The sequence below is a fragment of the Rhineura floridana genome, chromosome 7, assembly GCF_030035675.1.
Source record: "Rhineura floridana isolate rRhiFlo1 chromosome 7, rRhiFlo1.hap2, whole genome shotgun sequence".
NCBI lineage: Eukaryota > Metazoa > Chordata > Lepidosauria > Squamata > Rhineuridae > Rhineura > Rhineura floridana.
Window position 1 is genome coordinate 45,730,429 of NC_084486.1, and position 15,494 is coordinate 45,745,922.

The 15,494-nt window shown below is 37.2% G+C and overlaps 1 protein-coding gene across 4 annotated transcripts in view; it reads left to right on the plus strand.

Annotated features, from left to right (window-relative positions):
- Window positions 1-15,092, plus strand: part of LOC133388894 (lipase member M-like) — a 65,225-nt gene extending 50,133 nt beyond the window's left edge. For 3 of the 4 annotated variants that reach the window (XM_061635405.1, XM_061635403.1, XM_061635404.1), the window contains 4 exons: window positions 1,251-1,397; window positions 5,757-5,828; window positions 7,890-7,955; window positions 12,618-15,092. In XM_061635405.1, the coding sequence (XP_061491389.1) occupies window positions 1,251-1,397; window positions 5,757-5,828; window positions 7,890-7,955; window positions 12,618-12,851 (519 nt within the window). In that variant the 3' untranslated portion in view covers window positions 12,852-15,092. The remainder of the gene's footprint in view (window positions 1-1,250; window positions 1,398-5,756; window positions 5,829-7,889; window positions 7,956-12,617) is intronic. The other variant, XM_061635406.1, reaches the window with a different exon arrangement.
- The last annotated feature ends 402 nt before the right edge of the window (window positions 15,093-15,494 follow it).

A 15,494-nucleotide genomic window follows, 5' to 3' on the forward strand; every position in this document is an offset into this window, starting at 1 on the left:
GTGTGTGATGTGGTGTGGGGCATTTCACCAAAGCATCAGAAAATTCTTTTTGAGAAATTCCAGCTGACTTAATGATGAATGAAACTCTATTGTTAGTACTTATTGATGAATGAACAAAGGAATGGACGAAGACAGGAGGCATGGAAGGAGGAAAGCCTAAGCCTATTGTTTCCTTCAACAATATTTAAAATAATATTAAGCAATATTATAATCATTGTGCCCAAAATTAATGGATGCAAAATAGGGGAGGGCATTTGCTGAATATTCTGCAGGAAAGGACTAGAATTTTTAACCATTCAGGAAGAATGTGAAAGACAACATTTTCAAAAACAATTGTCAGGTGTGTGTATGTATGTGATTTTGAAAGAATCCCTCACTACATAGTCCATGCTTCTGAGCATGTGCAGAGTGCCTTTCTCCCCAACATACTGAAGCTGGGTCACAAAATCTGACTCACCATGTAATATCCCAAACCAGTCTGCATTAACTAGGGCAGAATCCATAACTGCATAGGGAAAACATAATCAAGGACACACATCTTCAATCCTGCTTGCAGGCAGGGTTGAGAGACAACTGGAAAAAACATAGAAGAGGCATGAGAAGAGGCAGTTTCAAGTTGCAGGCTCTTTCTGAGCATCTGCGGACTGCCTGTCAGGAAGGAACTGCTGGATCTCTGTGTGGCTGCTTCCTTTTGCCCCCTGAGACTTTGAGGCTTCATTCTTATATAGATGTATTAAATGCTAAACTGAATGTGATATTAAATGTAAATGTACTGCCCAAGTTGATTCCGACTTATGGCGACCCTCTGAATAGGGTTTTTATGAGGCTGAGAGGCAGTGACTGGCACAAGGTCATCCAGAGAGCTTCATGGCTATGTGGGGATTCGAACCCTGGTCTCCCAGGTCGTAGTCCAACACCTTAACCACTATGCCTCACTGGCTTTCAGAACATGACACTAGTCATGCCTTTAACCCTTTCACAGCTGTTTTTAAAAAACAAAGAAACAAACAATTAACAAATGCAGGGTCCCCTGAACTACATTGGCTAAATAAGAGCAGAAGTGCATTAAAAGGTTGACTCAGGTGAAGATACTACAAATCTATTTTAAAATTATTAAAATATTCTGAGAATTGTTGTGTGTGCATTGAACCACTTGACCTTAATGAGCAGCTTCCCTGGGTGATAAGGGAGCATTCTTTAGACATGCTTCTAAAGAGATTCACACTAATGTATGTATTTTTGTTTTCCAGCATATATGGGGCAAGAAAGAATTCTGTGTTCTTAACAACAGCATGAAAAAAATCAGTGCCAACTTGTGCAGCTTTCCAGTCCAAGACAAGATTTGTCTCCAAATAGTTTCTCTTATTGCAGGTTGTAATGAAAAAAACCTAAATGTGGTAGGTAGATTAATGTTTTTAATTTACTTTGTAGCTTTCCAGTTTCAAACAGCAACTAAGGGAAACAAAGGAAATTAAAGGCATTCCAGACAGTTCACGGTCAATTCAGCATGCATACAAATTTTCTATCTATTTACTCTTATATTGAATATCGAATACTCCATACTTCCAGTTCTAAATTCTTAAGAATTAATCCATTATTTCTTTAAAATCTTTTTACATAGCCAGTTTCCAATTGCACATATATATCTACATGCATGAAAAAATACCACCAATCCCATGTTTAGGAGGAGATAAATTATTTGACCTTTTCTTAATGGAAATACTAGCCTCGACCCCTCTTTAAGGAGGGGATAAATTATTTGACAATCCCTGTTAGCATTGTATAAGAGGATTGTTATCAGTGCAATACAGGACCAAAATTGTTCGGTTAACCATTGAAGAAGTTTATTATGTAAGTATGGATTTTGGTTGTTGTTTTAAGAAAAATTGTTTCAAACAAACTTTTTAAGAAAATTGTGTTTAATTTTTTTAAAAAAACATGTAAATACATGCCTATACAGTGTATAGTTATGAAATGACATTTGTCCCCACTGTTTTAATATATTATAGCCCCTGATGAAGGCCTGTGATTACAGGCTGAAACGCTTTGGGCTTCTTTGAAAAATATTCTGCAATAAAACCAGTTTGGGCTTTTTTGAAAAAAATCTCGCAATAAAACTAGTTTTCTATAAAATACTTCAGCATTCTGGTCTTTGACCCCCTTTTTCTACACATAAGTCATAATCAACTTCTAGTGATGGTTCTGGTTTAATTTGTTCTAACACCCAATTATTTGTCTTTTTCGCAGTTCAAGTTTTCTTCCACCACCACATGTCAAATGAGTTGATTTTTCTCTTATCCGTTTTTTTCACTGTCCAACTTTCACATCCATACATAGAGATCGGAAATACCATGGTCTGAATGATCCTGACTCAAGTGTTCAATGATACATCTTTTCATTTAATGACCTTTTCTAGTTCTCTCATAGCTGCCCTCCCCAGCCCTAGCCTCCTTCTGATTTCTTAACTATTGCTGCTTTTGTGCTTCCCTCTTTAACTTCCATCGACATTCATTTCAAATCATTACTGGTTTCTGCTAGTAGTATGGTATCATCTGCATATCTTAAATTTTGATATTTCTCCCTCCAATTTTCACACCTCCTTTATCTTGGTCCAATCCCACTTTCCATATGATATGTTCTGCGTATAGATTAAATAAATAGGGTGATAAAATACACCCCTGTCTCACACCCTTTCCGATTGGGAACCAATCGGTTTCTCCATATTCTGTCCTTATAGTAGCCTCTTGTCCAGAGTATAGGTTGTGCATCAGGACAATCAGATGCTGTGGCACCCCCATTTCTTTTAAAGCATTCCATAGTTTTTCATGATCTACACAATCAAAGGCTTTGCTGTAATCTATAAAGCACATGGTGATTTCCTTCTGAAATTACTTGGCCTGTTCCATTATTCAACATAGGTTTGCAATATGATCTCTGGTACCTCTTTCCTTTCCAAATCCAGCTTGGACATCTGACATTTCTCACTCCATATATGGTAGGAGCTGTGTTGCAGGATCTTGAGCATTACTCTACTTGGATGGGATATTAATGCAATAGTTCGATAATGACTCCATTCCCTGGGATCCCCTTTCTTTGGAATTGGGATATATATTGAACGCTTCCACTCTGTGGGTCATTGTTTTCTTTTCCATATTTGTTGACAAGTTTTTGTGAAAATTTGTACAGATTCAGTCTCAGTAGCTTGTAGCAACTTCATTGGTATGCCATCTGTTCCTTGTGATTTGTTTCTTTCAAGTATTTTAAGAGTAGCTTCCCACCTCACATTCTAAAATTTCTGGTTCTTCATCATATGGTTCCTCCATGAATGAATCTGTCATCCTGTCATCTCTTTTATAGAGTTCTTCAGTATATTGCTTCCATCTTCCTTTTGTTTTATATTGGTCAGTCCCTTGTTAATTGTTCAACATCCCAACTCTGGGTTTAAATTTCCCTTTAATTTCTCTAATCTCTTGGAATAGGGCTCTTGTCCTACCCTTTGTGTTGTCCTATTTCTATACAATAACTAATTGTAATGGTTCTCTTTGTCCCTACGTACTAGTCTCTGTATTGTTGCATTTAGGGTTCTGACCATGTTTCTGTTTCCTTTTGCTTCTGCTTTCCTTCTCTCCTTAACCATTTTAAGAGTTTCGTCAGTCATCCATTGAGGTATTTTTCTCTTTTTAACTAGAGGTACTGTATTGTCTTTTTGCATTCTTCCCTGATAATGTCTCTGACTTCAATCCATAGTTGGATCATGGATCATCCCTCCATGAGACCCGGCTAGATCTCAGGAAATGAAGCTATACCTGCATAGGTCACTGAGACAGCTATTGCTTCCACCACTTTCAGGAGCTGGGAGGATAGCATGGAAAGCATGATGACTGTTAAAATACTTTGGAACAGCTTTAGGCCAGTGTTATTTATTAGTCATCTAGTTACAATCTGTATAGTTTTCTTTGCTTTTTCTTCCAATCCAGGCAAAGCTCAAATTCAACTCTCTTTCAGAATTCATGGTTCTGAGATTCAAGAGAACTTGATTCTCTGAATCATGATTTAGGCATTTAGTTTGTAGTACAGGGCAAGATATGCATTTAGTGAGGAGATATGGTCTATTTAATAAAGTCCTTTTCTGGATGTTGACCTATTAAGCTTCAATAATGTTTTATCAAATAGATTTGTTCTCTGTGTAGATAGTGTCATTATACACTTTAGTCACTAGGTTGCAGTGGACCTAGTGATGGAATCAGGTACATATTGTGTCTGTTTTAGTTCCTGACCTTTATGAATACAGGACCCACTTTGTAACCTCAAAACTTTTTGTGACCCCCCCAAATGCTAATTGTTGAAATTTTAGTCTCTGTTAGTTGAAAAAAAATACATAATGAGGCATTAAATAATGTGACTTTTTATTCATAATAAAAACAAATATGATGATTACGATGATATTTATTACCTGCCCTTCACCAGAAGGTCCCAGGGCAAGTTACAGCAATATGAACAACTTTTAACAAAACCTGAGGGAAATGAAAGGAAGGGTAAAAGTAAACCACCCAGAATGGTGAACAGAGCCTGGTAGATACCAGGGCATTTGGACTCTGGTATTAAATATTCCACCTGTATACAAGAATGCCTCCTCTTCAGCACTTGGCTCAGGAAGTGCCATATGACAATAATAATATGTCTAACAGACAGAATGTCAACAGATGAAGCTTTCCCCATAATTGTATTTCCAGACTAGAAAGGGCTTGATTTAATTTCAGTTTAATTTCTGCTTTTCACACAGCTGTTAAAGACAGAAGAGCCCCGCTTTCCCCCAATGCCAACCCCAAACCATGCAAAGAACTTGTTAAGAGTAAAAACAACAAAATTGGGGCAGCTTAACATATTTTAAAATATTTAAAAAATAGTTAAAATGAACAACTGTATAAAAACACTGTACACTGAGTGTGTGCAATTTCACATTTTTAACCTTACTTTATTGCTTTGGGTCAGCCACTAACTCTCAGCCTAACCTACCTCATATGGCTGTTGGTCCATTGAATTCTACAGGACTTACATCTGAGTAGACCTGGTTAGGGTTGCAGCCTGAGTCCTTGTATTATAGACATAACTTTTTATATTGTTTAACTAGACTGATGCATCTTTGTACTATAAAGCCCAGTTGTCCCCCCCCAAGTAGTACATCTTCAAAACTTAGTCTGATTCTGCAATTCGATTTACTTGGCAGTAAGCCCAATTAAATATGAAGGGGCTTACTTACATATATATATATGTACAAGTGAATTTTTCTATAAGCGAATATATAGTACTATAAGGGAATGAGTGCCCACATGTGTATTCATGGAAGGACGCTCTGGGACTCTGTCCCATTACTTTTTTTGCAGGCAGCCCCTTCCCGGGGTCCCTCTGTCTCTACAGCCAGAGCCAATCAGCTTGATCTTTCATTACTGCCTCTGACAGAAGAGAGGGTGGGGGGAAAGGTGCTGGAGCTTAAATAAGCCCAGCTGGCATCTTCTCTTGATGCACTCACTCAAGTGCTGTTTCGAGTTTGAAAGGAAGGAAGGGAAGGTGGAGACAGCTGCCCACACATGCAGTGCAGGTGCACAAGCTGGTGCTGCACAGACCAGCCATTAATTTTTAAATTAATAAATAATTCTTCTCTGCGACCTCCCCTGGGATGACTTGGTAACCCCCAGGTTTGGAACCACTCCTCTAATCTATTTTATGATGTATTTTTTTTTATATTGGTTTTCCAGAGTCGAGTAGATGTGTATGCTAGAATCTATCCTGATTATACTTCTGTAAAAGACATAGTCCACTGGAGCCAGGTAGAGTTTAATCAATGTTTTCTTTGCAACTCAAAATGTAAAGTTCAAGGCTGCTATTTGACTGAATGTTTAGTATCTGGTGTTATTAATGTGAATATCAAGTTTCTATATCTGTTTCATTTATAATTTTCTAAATGCTACAATATTTGAGTGAAACTTGTACCAAATATTTTAAGAGATGAATAATTGAAATTCTTGATTTTTAAATTTGTACAGTCCATATTGCAGTGGACTTGCCAGTGGAGGATTGATCAAGGATGTGTGAAGTGAGCATTCAGTACAATGCTTGTGTTTGATCAATACACTAAACAATGGCTCCTACTTTTATTTTTGATTAACCACAGCTTGCTGTGTCATTCAAACCAAGAACTTAGTCTTAACTATGGTTAGCTTCAAAGAAGCAAATTTGAAACTATGGTTTCTGAAGATGCCTAGTTTTAAACTAACCTTAGTTAAGATTAACTGCAGTTTTTTGGTTCAAGCAACACAACAAACAACAGTTAAACAAAAGCTTCTGAACTTCTGCCAGCCACATGGGAGGAGAGGGGAGTGTGCGAGCGTGATCTCTTGTGCCATTAGACTTGAGGCTTGAGATTGACAGTCACAGTTGGACAGTGACACATTGTACACAGTCCGGTGAATCTCTCTGAGCAGACCAAGTCAGGCAGAGTCTGGTTAACCTTGGCAAAGTCAGATCTCCTTAGGGAGAGGTCAGTCAAGTCAGGACTGTGGACCACTCCCAGTGGGCCTTGCTTGTTGGGGCATTCTCACTTATTTATTTATTTATTTATTTAGACTATTTCTATACTGCTTAATATATAAAAATATCTCTAAGCGGTGTACAAGAAAAAAAGAACACAAGAAGTATTAGGAAAAGTACACAATGAAGCCATAATACAAATAAACTCATACTTAACACAAATTATTAACAAATAAATATACCAACACAGCAAATTCCATCACACTTCCCCACTTATCCCCTGCCCCACTCTGTTCCAACAACTTGGAAGAGAGTCCTATCGTAAGCCATGGTGCATTCAACGAGGCTACCCTTCCGCCTCTGTTGTTTCAGTCTCCAACATGACTTTGCAATACTCCACCTCCTTGAGAAAGAGGCCGTCTGGCGGCACAATGGTGTTCTGGGGGTAAACCATCAGGTCTCTTGTCTCCAGAGGCTCCTCCACATGGCAATGTTGCAGCCAGTTCTGGCCAACGCCACCAAAACGCTGGCCATGCACCACACCGAGGGTCTCCCCACTGCCACGGTCATACTTGCGCTGGGGTCTGCGAGTGCAACGAGGCTCCGGCTACTAATCCTCCACCTCCTGCACCGCTGGTCCTGCCAAGCAGGCAGTTCAAACTCATCCCCGACAAGCGGCACGGGTTGGGAATAAACTCCATTGAATTCTGTTGGACTTGCTTATGAGTAGACCTGGTCTTATTGCAGCTATAATGGGATGTTGTCGCAGCAGAGAGATGAAGCCATGTGAACATGGCCAGCTCCTGGTTTCTGGGGGCCCTTGGGCACAGAATATCAATGGTCCCCTTGTCTCTTCCTTCTTCAAACTACACTCCTCCTCCCTCTTGACCTCCACCCCTTGAGCTTTGAGCTTTTGAATCCTGGTCCCCCATGCCCTAGTTCAACATTCTAACCACTACATCACACTGGCTTCCAGATGCATTGTCACCTAGAAGCCAGGTATGCAACGCTGCCCTACCTTCACAGCCCCACCAATTGCTTCTCATCATAGCTTAGCATGACATCCAAATGCAGTCAATGCCTGTGCAGATCTCCTTTGTGCATATGGAAGGGGAAGGTGCTCACCAATTTTGAAACTTAAGTCTGAAATGTGTGTCATTAAACTATATTTCCCTGGAACCTAGATATTATATGTAGGTTTTTAAAAGACTTTCTAGAGACTCCAGTATGGGTGGGGATTCTGATATTTCAAATTCCCAGGTTTTGAATTTGTCTGAGAGTAAAATTATATTTTAAAATTAAGTATAAGTTTGAAAATTCATCAGATTTCAAACTGTGAAATGTTTCCCCCTTTTTTTTAGATTGCTAAATCAAAAGAATTTAAATATTTTGACTATGGCCCTAAGAACAAAATTGTATACAACATGGTAAGAAAAGTGTGTGTGTTGTTATTATAGTGACTTGTTTGATATTGAAAGATTAACTAAGTTGTTTCTGACTCTTATTGAAAATTCAATGTTAACAATGTTGCATCATTTTTCAATATCTCGGAGAACTGTAGATACTGCAGGGAGGAAGGGCAGGATATAAATCAAATAATAAATCAAATATAAACAAATAAATAGATCACTTAGAGCACATGAGTGCTGCCCTGGGCTCCTTCTGGGAGGAAGGGTGATATATAATTTTAATAAATAAGTAAATAATTAAACATTGGTTGAAAAGATGAGTTATTCTATATGAATTCACCTCTGGTTCCTGGTCTTTGCTTCTTGTCATTTGTATTTGGTTAATCAGATATTATCCCTTTTTTTCTGAAAACTGCAGTAACAGTTTATGTGATATGGCAGAGCCATCCTCCTGACTCAGATATCGCTGTTGCTTCCTTGCCCAGATGGAGTGTCAGCAAGGCCAGGACCATGCAGATGTACCAGCAGGAGTGTCCAATTGGTGGTGACAGTTCTGATAATGCACCTGTGTGGCCCAGCCAGTGATGCTGGTGATGTGAGGGTAGCTCCACGTCTCTGCCCCAGCACATGAGCCACTAGAGATAGAGGAGGAATTCAATTCAGTTTGCATTTAAAATCAAATCTACCTAATTCCACTTTCCAAACAATCCACACAGCCAACCTTTGAAATTCACACTTCTCCAAATTTTGCAAAGCATTTCTCCAGCAAAGTAATGTGTACAAAAAATACATATATGAAGGTAAAGTGTGCATTGAATTGCATACGTAAGTGAAAATAACATACAAAAATATATTCTATTAGAGAAAACGGATTTGCACAGATGTGTATATTTGGAGAAATTTGCAAAAAAATGTTGATGAATTTTCTTTTTTTTTTTTCAATAATTTTTATTCAAATTTTCATAAAACATACAAGACGAAATCATAAAACATTCAAAGACAAAAAACAAAATCAAAAATAGTTAAACAAAAAAAAAATAAAAATAAAAATAAAAATAAAAAATAAAGAGTAAAATATTGACTTCCCATTTGTCAAAGATCAGATCAGTTATAAGTCTATAATATATAACAATCCTGTCTCTTAAGTCATATTATAAAATCACTTTCCTCCAATAGTTATCTTACTTAATCATCAAATCTCATAAACATTACTTTATTCTTTCCACAAAAAGTCAAAGAGAGGTTTCAATTCTTTAAGAAATATATCTATCAATTTTTTTTTCCAGATAAGCATATCGATTAATCCATCTCATTACTAATTATGATAATCTTATTGTCATAACCATAGTCAAAATAAACATTTCAATTAATCCATCACATCAGAATCTGTTAGGTTCAGTAATTTCAGTAGCCATTGTTCTATTATCCCTATTAGTTCCATTTTCCATCTTCCATCTTCAGTAGTCTTGTTAAGTCCAGTAATTTCAGTATCCAATCTTCCATTATCAGTATTCCATAATAATCTTGCTGTCAAAGCCATAGTCATATAGTAAGAGTCTGATGGGAATTACCTCTATCCCAAATATTTTCTTGCCATCCATTCTGAATAGGTTGCTGAAATACTGCTGTAAAATCATATCTCTGTTCTTTTTTTCAAAATACACTGGGTCATCTCTTGAAAGTTTTTCCATTGTCACATGGCTGCAGTTAATTCCATAGATTTTCTCTATATTGGGCTCCATCACATCATTCCAGTCCAGAAGATTATCCATGCCATTGATAACTTTATCTCTAGAATCTTCATTAATTTCTTCAGAGATAACATTGAGTTCCAAACAATAGATTTTATTTCTAAAGTCCATAGACTCCAAATCTTTTTCCTGTTCCACGTTTGTTCCAATCTCCGGGGTCTCCTCTCTCACAGGGACCCCTGTTCCAGTCTCCAGGGTCTCCTCTCTCACAGGGACCCCTGTTCCAGTCTCCAGGGTCTCCTCTCTCACAAGGACCCCTATGTCTTTAATCTCCTGTGTCTCCAAACAATAGATTTTATTTCTAAAGTCCATAGACTCCAAATCTTTTTCCTGTTCCACGTTTGTTCCAATCTCCGGGGTCTCCTCTCTCACAGGGACCCCTTCCAGGGTCACCTCTCTCACAGGGACCCCTATATCTTTAATCTCCTGCGTCATTTTACTCAATTCAATTTTCAACTCCTTACAACCCTGTCGCAGGTTTTGTTTCGTTATCTCAATCTCATCCATTATTTTCTGAAACATAGTTATTTCCAGATTCTCAGCCACTTTCTTAATTGCCATTTTAAAAGAAAAATATAGGAAAACCACTTCTTATTTCAGCAACAATTGGGTTAATACTCCAAACTTGGTGACATCACAGTATAAACAGAGCAGACAGCCTTATCTCTCCATAGTTAAGTAAACAAAATGCAGTTCCCAGGATCGAAACAATTAATGGCAGTCGTCAGAAAACAGATTCGTCAAAATAAAATAGACCAAAAAGAGAGTAGTCTCAGACAATATAATATTCTTCAAAATAAAAATCTGGAATAGAAATCCCTCTTCTGTGTATATCTTTAGAATGCAAATCCAGGACAGCTTTTTGCAACAAAAACAGAGATAAGCTATTAATTAGTGCGTAGCAGAGAGAAGTTATGGCTCCCCAGTGAGATGTCAAAAACCGATCAATCTGGCAAATCTCTTTTAAACAGCAACAATTTAAGTCAAGTAAAAGAAAAATATAGAAAGAAGGGTGCTTGCCTGTTAGTGCGTTCTCTCTTAGAAGATAAGATGAACGTTCGCTTTATCAGATAGAGCTTGCTGTTGAAAATCCATCCCACCTTCGTCGGCTGGACCTCGTCCCATAAATTAATGAGATCTGGTCGTCCCAACAAAAATAGGCTTTGAGGTTAATCTCTTCGTTTCTCCCTACCCGGGAGAAGTTTAATCAGTCAAAAAAAAAGAAAAAACTGACTGATATATCTGAATAAGCTTCTTTTGAGGCAGGAGCCCGTCTCAAAAGCAGGCACAGGCTAAGTCACCCTTCCCGGAAGTCAAAAAAATGTTGATGAATTTTCAGGAGGACTTTTTTTAAAAAAAATGCAAACTGATTTGTTTTAAATCAAATTTAAAACGGGAAAAATGTGAAACCAAAATGGACAAATTTACCTATCCCTACAAATTACTACTGGAAAACCATCACATTACTTCCCTACTATTGTTCTCACTTGACTAAGTAAAGCTAGTTTCTCTATCTGTTCCTTGCACAGTTTCCATGACTATAATTCTCAAGAAATGAATAGGGAAACTCTTGTGCTAAGGCAGCAATGCCGTACTTAACCTACTTTGACAGTAAGTCTCATTGAACTCAATGGAGTTTATCTTTGAGTTAGCATATATAGGATTGCACGGTAAGCAACTATTCCTGCACTAATGTGTAACAGAGACAATCTTTATATTGATTTTTATCAATTTTAGTGTGTATAAATAGTTGTGTAAATCAGATTTGATACAGAGATGCTGCAACTTTGGAATGGTTATGTATGTACATTAGTGTGATATGAATATGATGTTTCAATGCTAAAATATCAGAATTCCTTAAAGCAACTGATTAAAACCCCAGACATAATGAATAAGTTATGTAAATTTAAATTTCAACTTCTCGTGTACAACATATCAAAACCTTTTATACAGTTAAATGTTTATTAAATTCTGCCTCAACATAAACACATAAGGGGAATGTGGTGGCAGTGGGGAGATGAGCATGCTAGCTCTGCCCCCCTCTATCACTGTTTTCATCACATTCCAACTTGTTGAAGTGAGGACCTTTTTGTAGCCCTAGAACAGGGATGGGGAACCTCCAGCTCACGGGTTAATATTGGTCCATCATGTGGTCCAAGTTGGCCTCCCGGGCCATTTTCCCTAAACCACATGTACCTGTCCATCAGATGACATCACTGGGTCTCATCAGTTGATGGATGGGGGGTAGGGTTTAATTCTGCTCAGTGACACTTCACTACCATATTCCCTACAGGGAACTTGCTGGCAAAGCAGACTCCTGCAGCCAGCGGGATTAAACCCTTCTCTCATCAGCTGGTGAGCAGAGGGTTCAGTCCTGCTGGGTCCTGCTTTTCTAGTCTGTTCCCTGCAGAGAACACACTGAAGAAGCTGACCCCTACAGCCAGCAGCATGGCACTTTCTACTCACCTGTGGGGAACATGCTGGCAAGGTAGATCTCCCCCACCCCACCCCATAGATTAACTTTGACAGGTGGGCAGGACCACTCACTAGTCACCTGACATTCAAAAATGCATGGAGAGTCTCTAAGGATATCAAAGGCTCCCCAAGTCCCTTCTGTGAGTTTCACACTGTATTCTTCTCAGCAACTTTAGATGTGCTCTAATTCATATGGAATGGAGCAAAGCAAAAGTAATTAGTACAAATACCATACAACTAAGAGTTTTGCTACTTATTATTGGTCAGGGAGACTCAAGTACTGCAGGTAAAATGAAATGAATTTTCAAAGAAGTTTTCTAGGGCCTGATGCCATTCAGCCAATAATATTAACAGCACTGCAAGATAAAATGTCTGAAAAATAAGAAATAAGAAAATATGTAAAATGGATCAATGATGAAACTCATTTTCATCATTCACATCTTTTCTCCAACAGGACAAGCCTCCATTTTATAAAATAGAAGCCATGGTTGTGCGCACAGCAATATGGAATGGTGGAAACGACATTATTGTAGGCCCAAAGAACATTGAACAGTTGCTCTCTCAAGTCCCCAATTTAGTTTTCTATAAGTATCTTTCTGACTGGAACCATGCTGATTTTATGTGGGGTCTTGATGCTCCAAAACGCATGTACCTTGATATGCTTCATCTGATGCAGAAGTACAAATAAAACCTTAATACACATGGTAAAATGCATGTATTCCATATCAGTGTGGAAACCTTCCCCCACCCTGCCCCACCCTATTTTCTGGTAGAAGATGTCTTTAAGGTTTGTGCTACTGAAGTCCCCATCACCACCTATCTGTCAGATGTTTTGGATTACAGTTCCTATCAATCCCAGCCTGCATGGTCAGTGATCAGGGATAATGAGAGCTGTAATCCAGCAACAACTGGAGGCCACTGTGTTAGGAAAGGTTATACTCACAGAAGGCACAGATAATTGTCAATAGGGATTTAACGGACTCATGTGAAATACAAAAGGGTACAAGACAGGGATGTCCACTGTCCCCTCTTTTATTTATTTTGGTTCTAGAAGTGCTGCTTAGAGACATAAGGCAAGACAAAAGGATTTCGGGAATAAAGATAAAAAAAGAGGAATATAAACTGAGAGTATTTGCTGACGACTTGATAATTGTATTAGAAAATCCCTTGGAAGGAATTAAAGTATTGATGGATAAATTAAAAGAATTTGGACCATTAGCAGGATTTAAGATCAACAACCAAAAAACAAAGATGTTGGTGAAAAATTTATCTTTAAGGGATCAAAAAGAGTTAATGGAGAAGACAGATTTTAAAATAGAAGAAAAGGTGAAATATTTAGGTATTATTATGACAAATAAAAATTCAAAGTTGTTTCATAATAATTATGAAAAATTATGGACAGAGATTAAGAAAGATTTGTTAAGATGGGATAAATTACAGCTGTCATTAATGGGTAGAATATCTGTAATAAAAATGAATGTATTGCCGAGAATGATGTTTCTATTTCAAACAATACCTGTAATATCCTCTGATTTACCTTTTAAACAATGGCAAAAAGATATTTCTAAATTTGTTTGGCAGGGGAAAAAACCAAGAGTTAAATTTAAATTATTACAAGACGCCAAAGAAAGAGGAGGACTGGGATTACCAAATTTGAGACTTTATTTTGCTGCTTGTTGTTTAGTCTGGATAAAGGAATGGATTTTATTGAGGAACAAAAGATTATTGGATTTGGAGGGTCACAACCTGAAGTGGGGATGGCATGGATATCTATGGTATGATAAAGTAAAAGTTAATGTGGATTTTAATAATCATTTTATAAGACGTCCTTTGTTGAAAATATGGAATAAATACAAAACAAGGTTTTTTTTTGAAAATACCACTATGTGTTTCAAGTCAAGAAGCATTTTATAGAAGAGAAATGGCTGGAAAAGAGAAATGGTTAATTTACCAAGAACTATTAGAAAATGTGCATGGAGAATATATAATGAAAGAGAGAGAACAACTAATAAAGGAAGGATATAGTTCTCAATGGTTTGCCTATTTACAATTGTTAGAAAGATACAAAATGGATAAGAAAATGTATGGGTTTGAAATAAATAAATCTGATTTTGAAATAGGTTTGTGTACAAATGATGAATGTATAATTGCAAAAATGTATAAATTTTTATTGAAAATGGACATGGAAGAAGAACAAGTAAAAGAGTGTATGGTCAAGTGGGCAAAAAAAATTGGTTATAATATACAAATGGATCAATGGGAAAATATGTGGAAAAAAGGTTTGAAATTTACATTATGCTATAATCTTAAAGAAAATTTTTATAAAATGATGTATCGTTGGTACATGACTCCAGAAAAGTTGTCAAAAATGTATAGTAATGTTTCTAATGTATGTTGGAAATGTAAACAACAAGAAGGATCTTTTTATCATATGTGGTGGTCGTGTAAACAGGCAAAATTATTTTGGGCACAGATAGGTAGGATGATGCAAAAAATCTTAAAGATAAATATTCAGTCAAAGCCAGAATTTTTTTTATTGGGTTTTATGGATAAACAAAAGGAAAAGAAATATGGAAGAATAATATTATATATGATTACGGCAGCAAGATTATTATATGCACAAAAATGGAAAATGGAATCAACACCAACAATGGAAGAATGGCTATTGAAATTAATGGACTTAGTAGAGATGGACAAATTGACATGCCTTCTCAGAGAAAAAACGACAGATACATTTCTTAAGGAATGGAAGCCTCTTTTGGACTTTTTGTTGAAAGAAAAAAATGAAATGATGATAATGGGATTTGACGATTAATTAAGATAGACTATGGAAAAAAGTGAATTTCGTATGTTTTAGGGGACAGGTTTGATATATATTACATACTTATAGCTGATCTGTGACAAATCGGAAGTCAAGTTTTTATTTTTATTTTTGTTGTATTGTTTTTGTTGTTTGATTTGTTTTATGAAAATTTGAATAATAAAAATTATTACAAAAAAAAAGGAAAGGTTATACTACTGACTCTTTATTGAAAGTAACTGAATTGTATTTTACTATGTATCCCTCAAAACTTTATATAGGAGGGGGGAAGTGGGGCGATTGCCACATTCTTGGCCAATCTGAGGAGGGCAGGAGCTTGTCTTTATATTGGGAAGCACCACCCAGGAACTTCCCTCTTGTTTCTTGAAGCACCCTACCCAATTGCCCTTTGAGTATTACGGGCTTTGCGGGTTGCCTTTTTAGGGGCTGAGTAGGATTTTTTCCCTCCCGGCATCCCTGATTAGCCTGTGGGGCACTTTTTCCCTGCCTTCTCTATACTACTATTGTTCT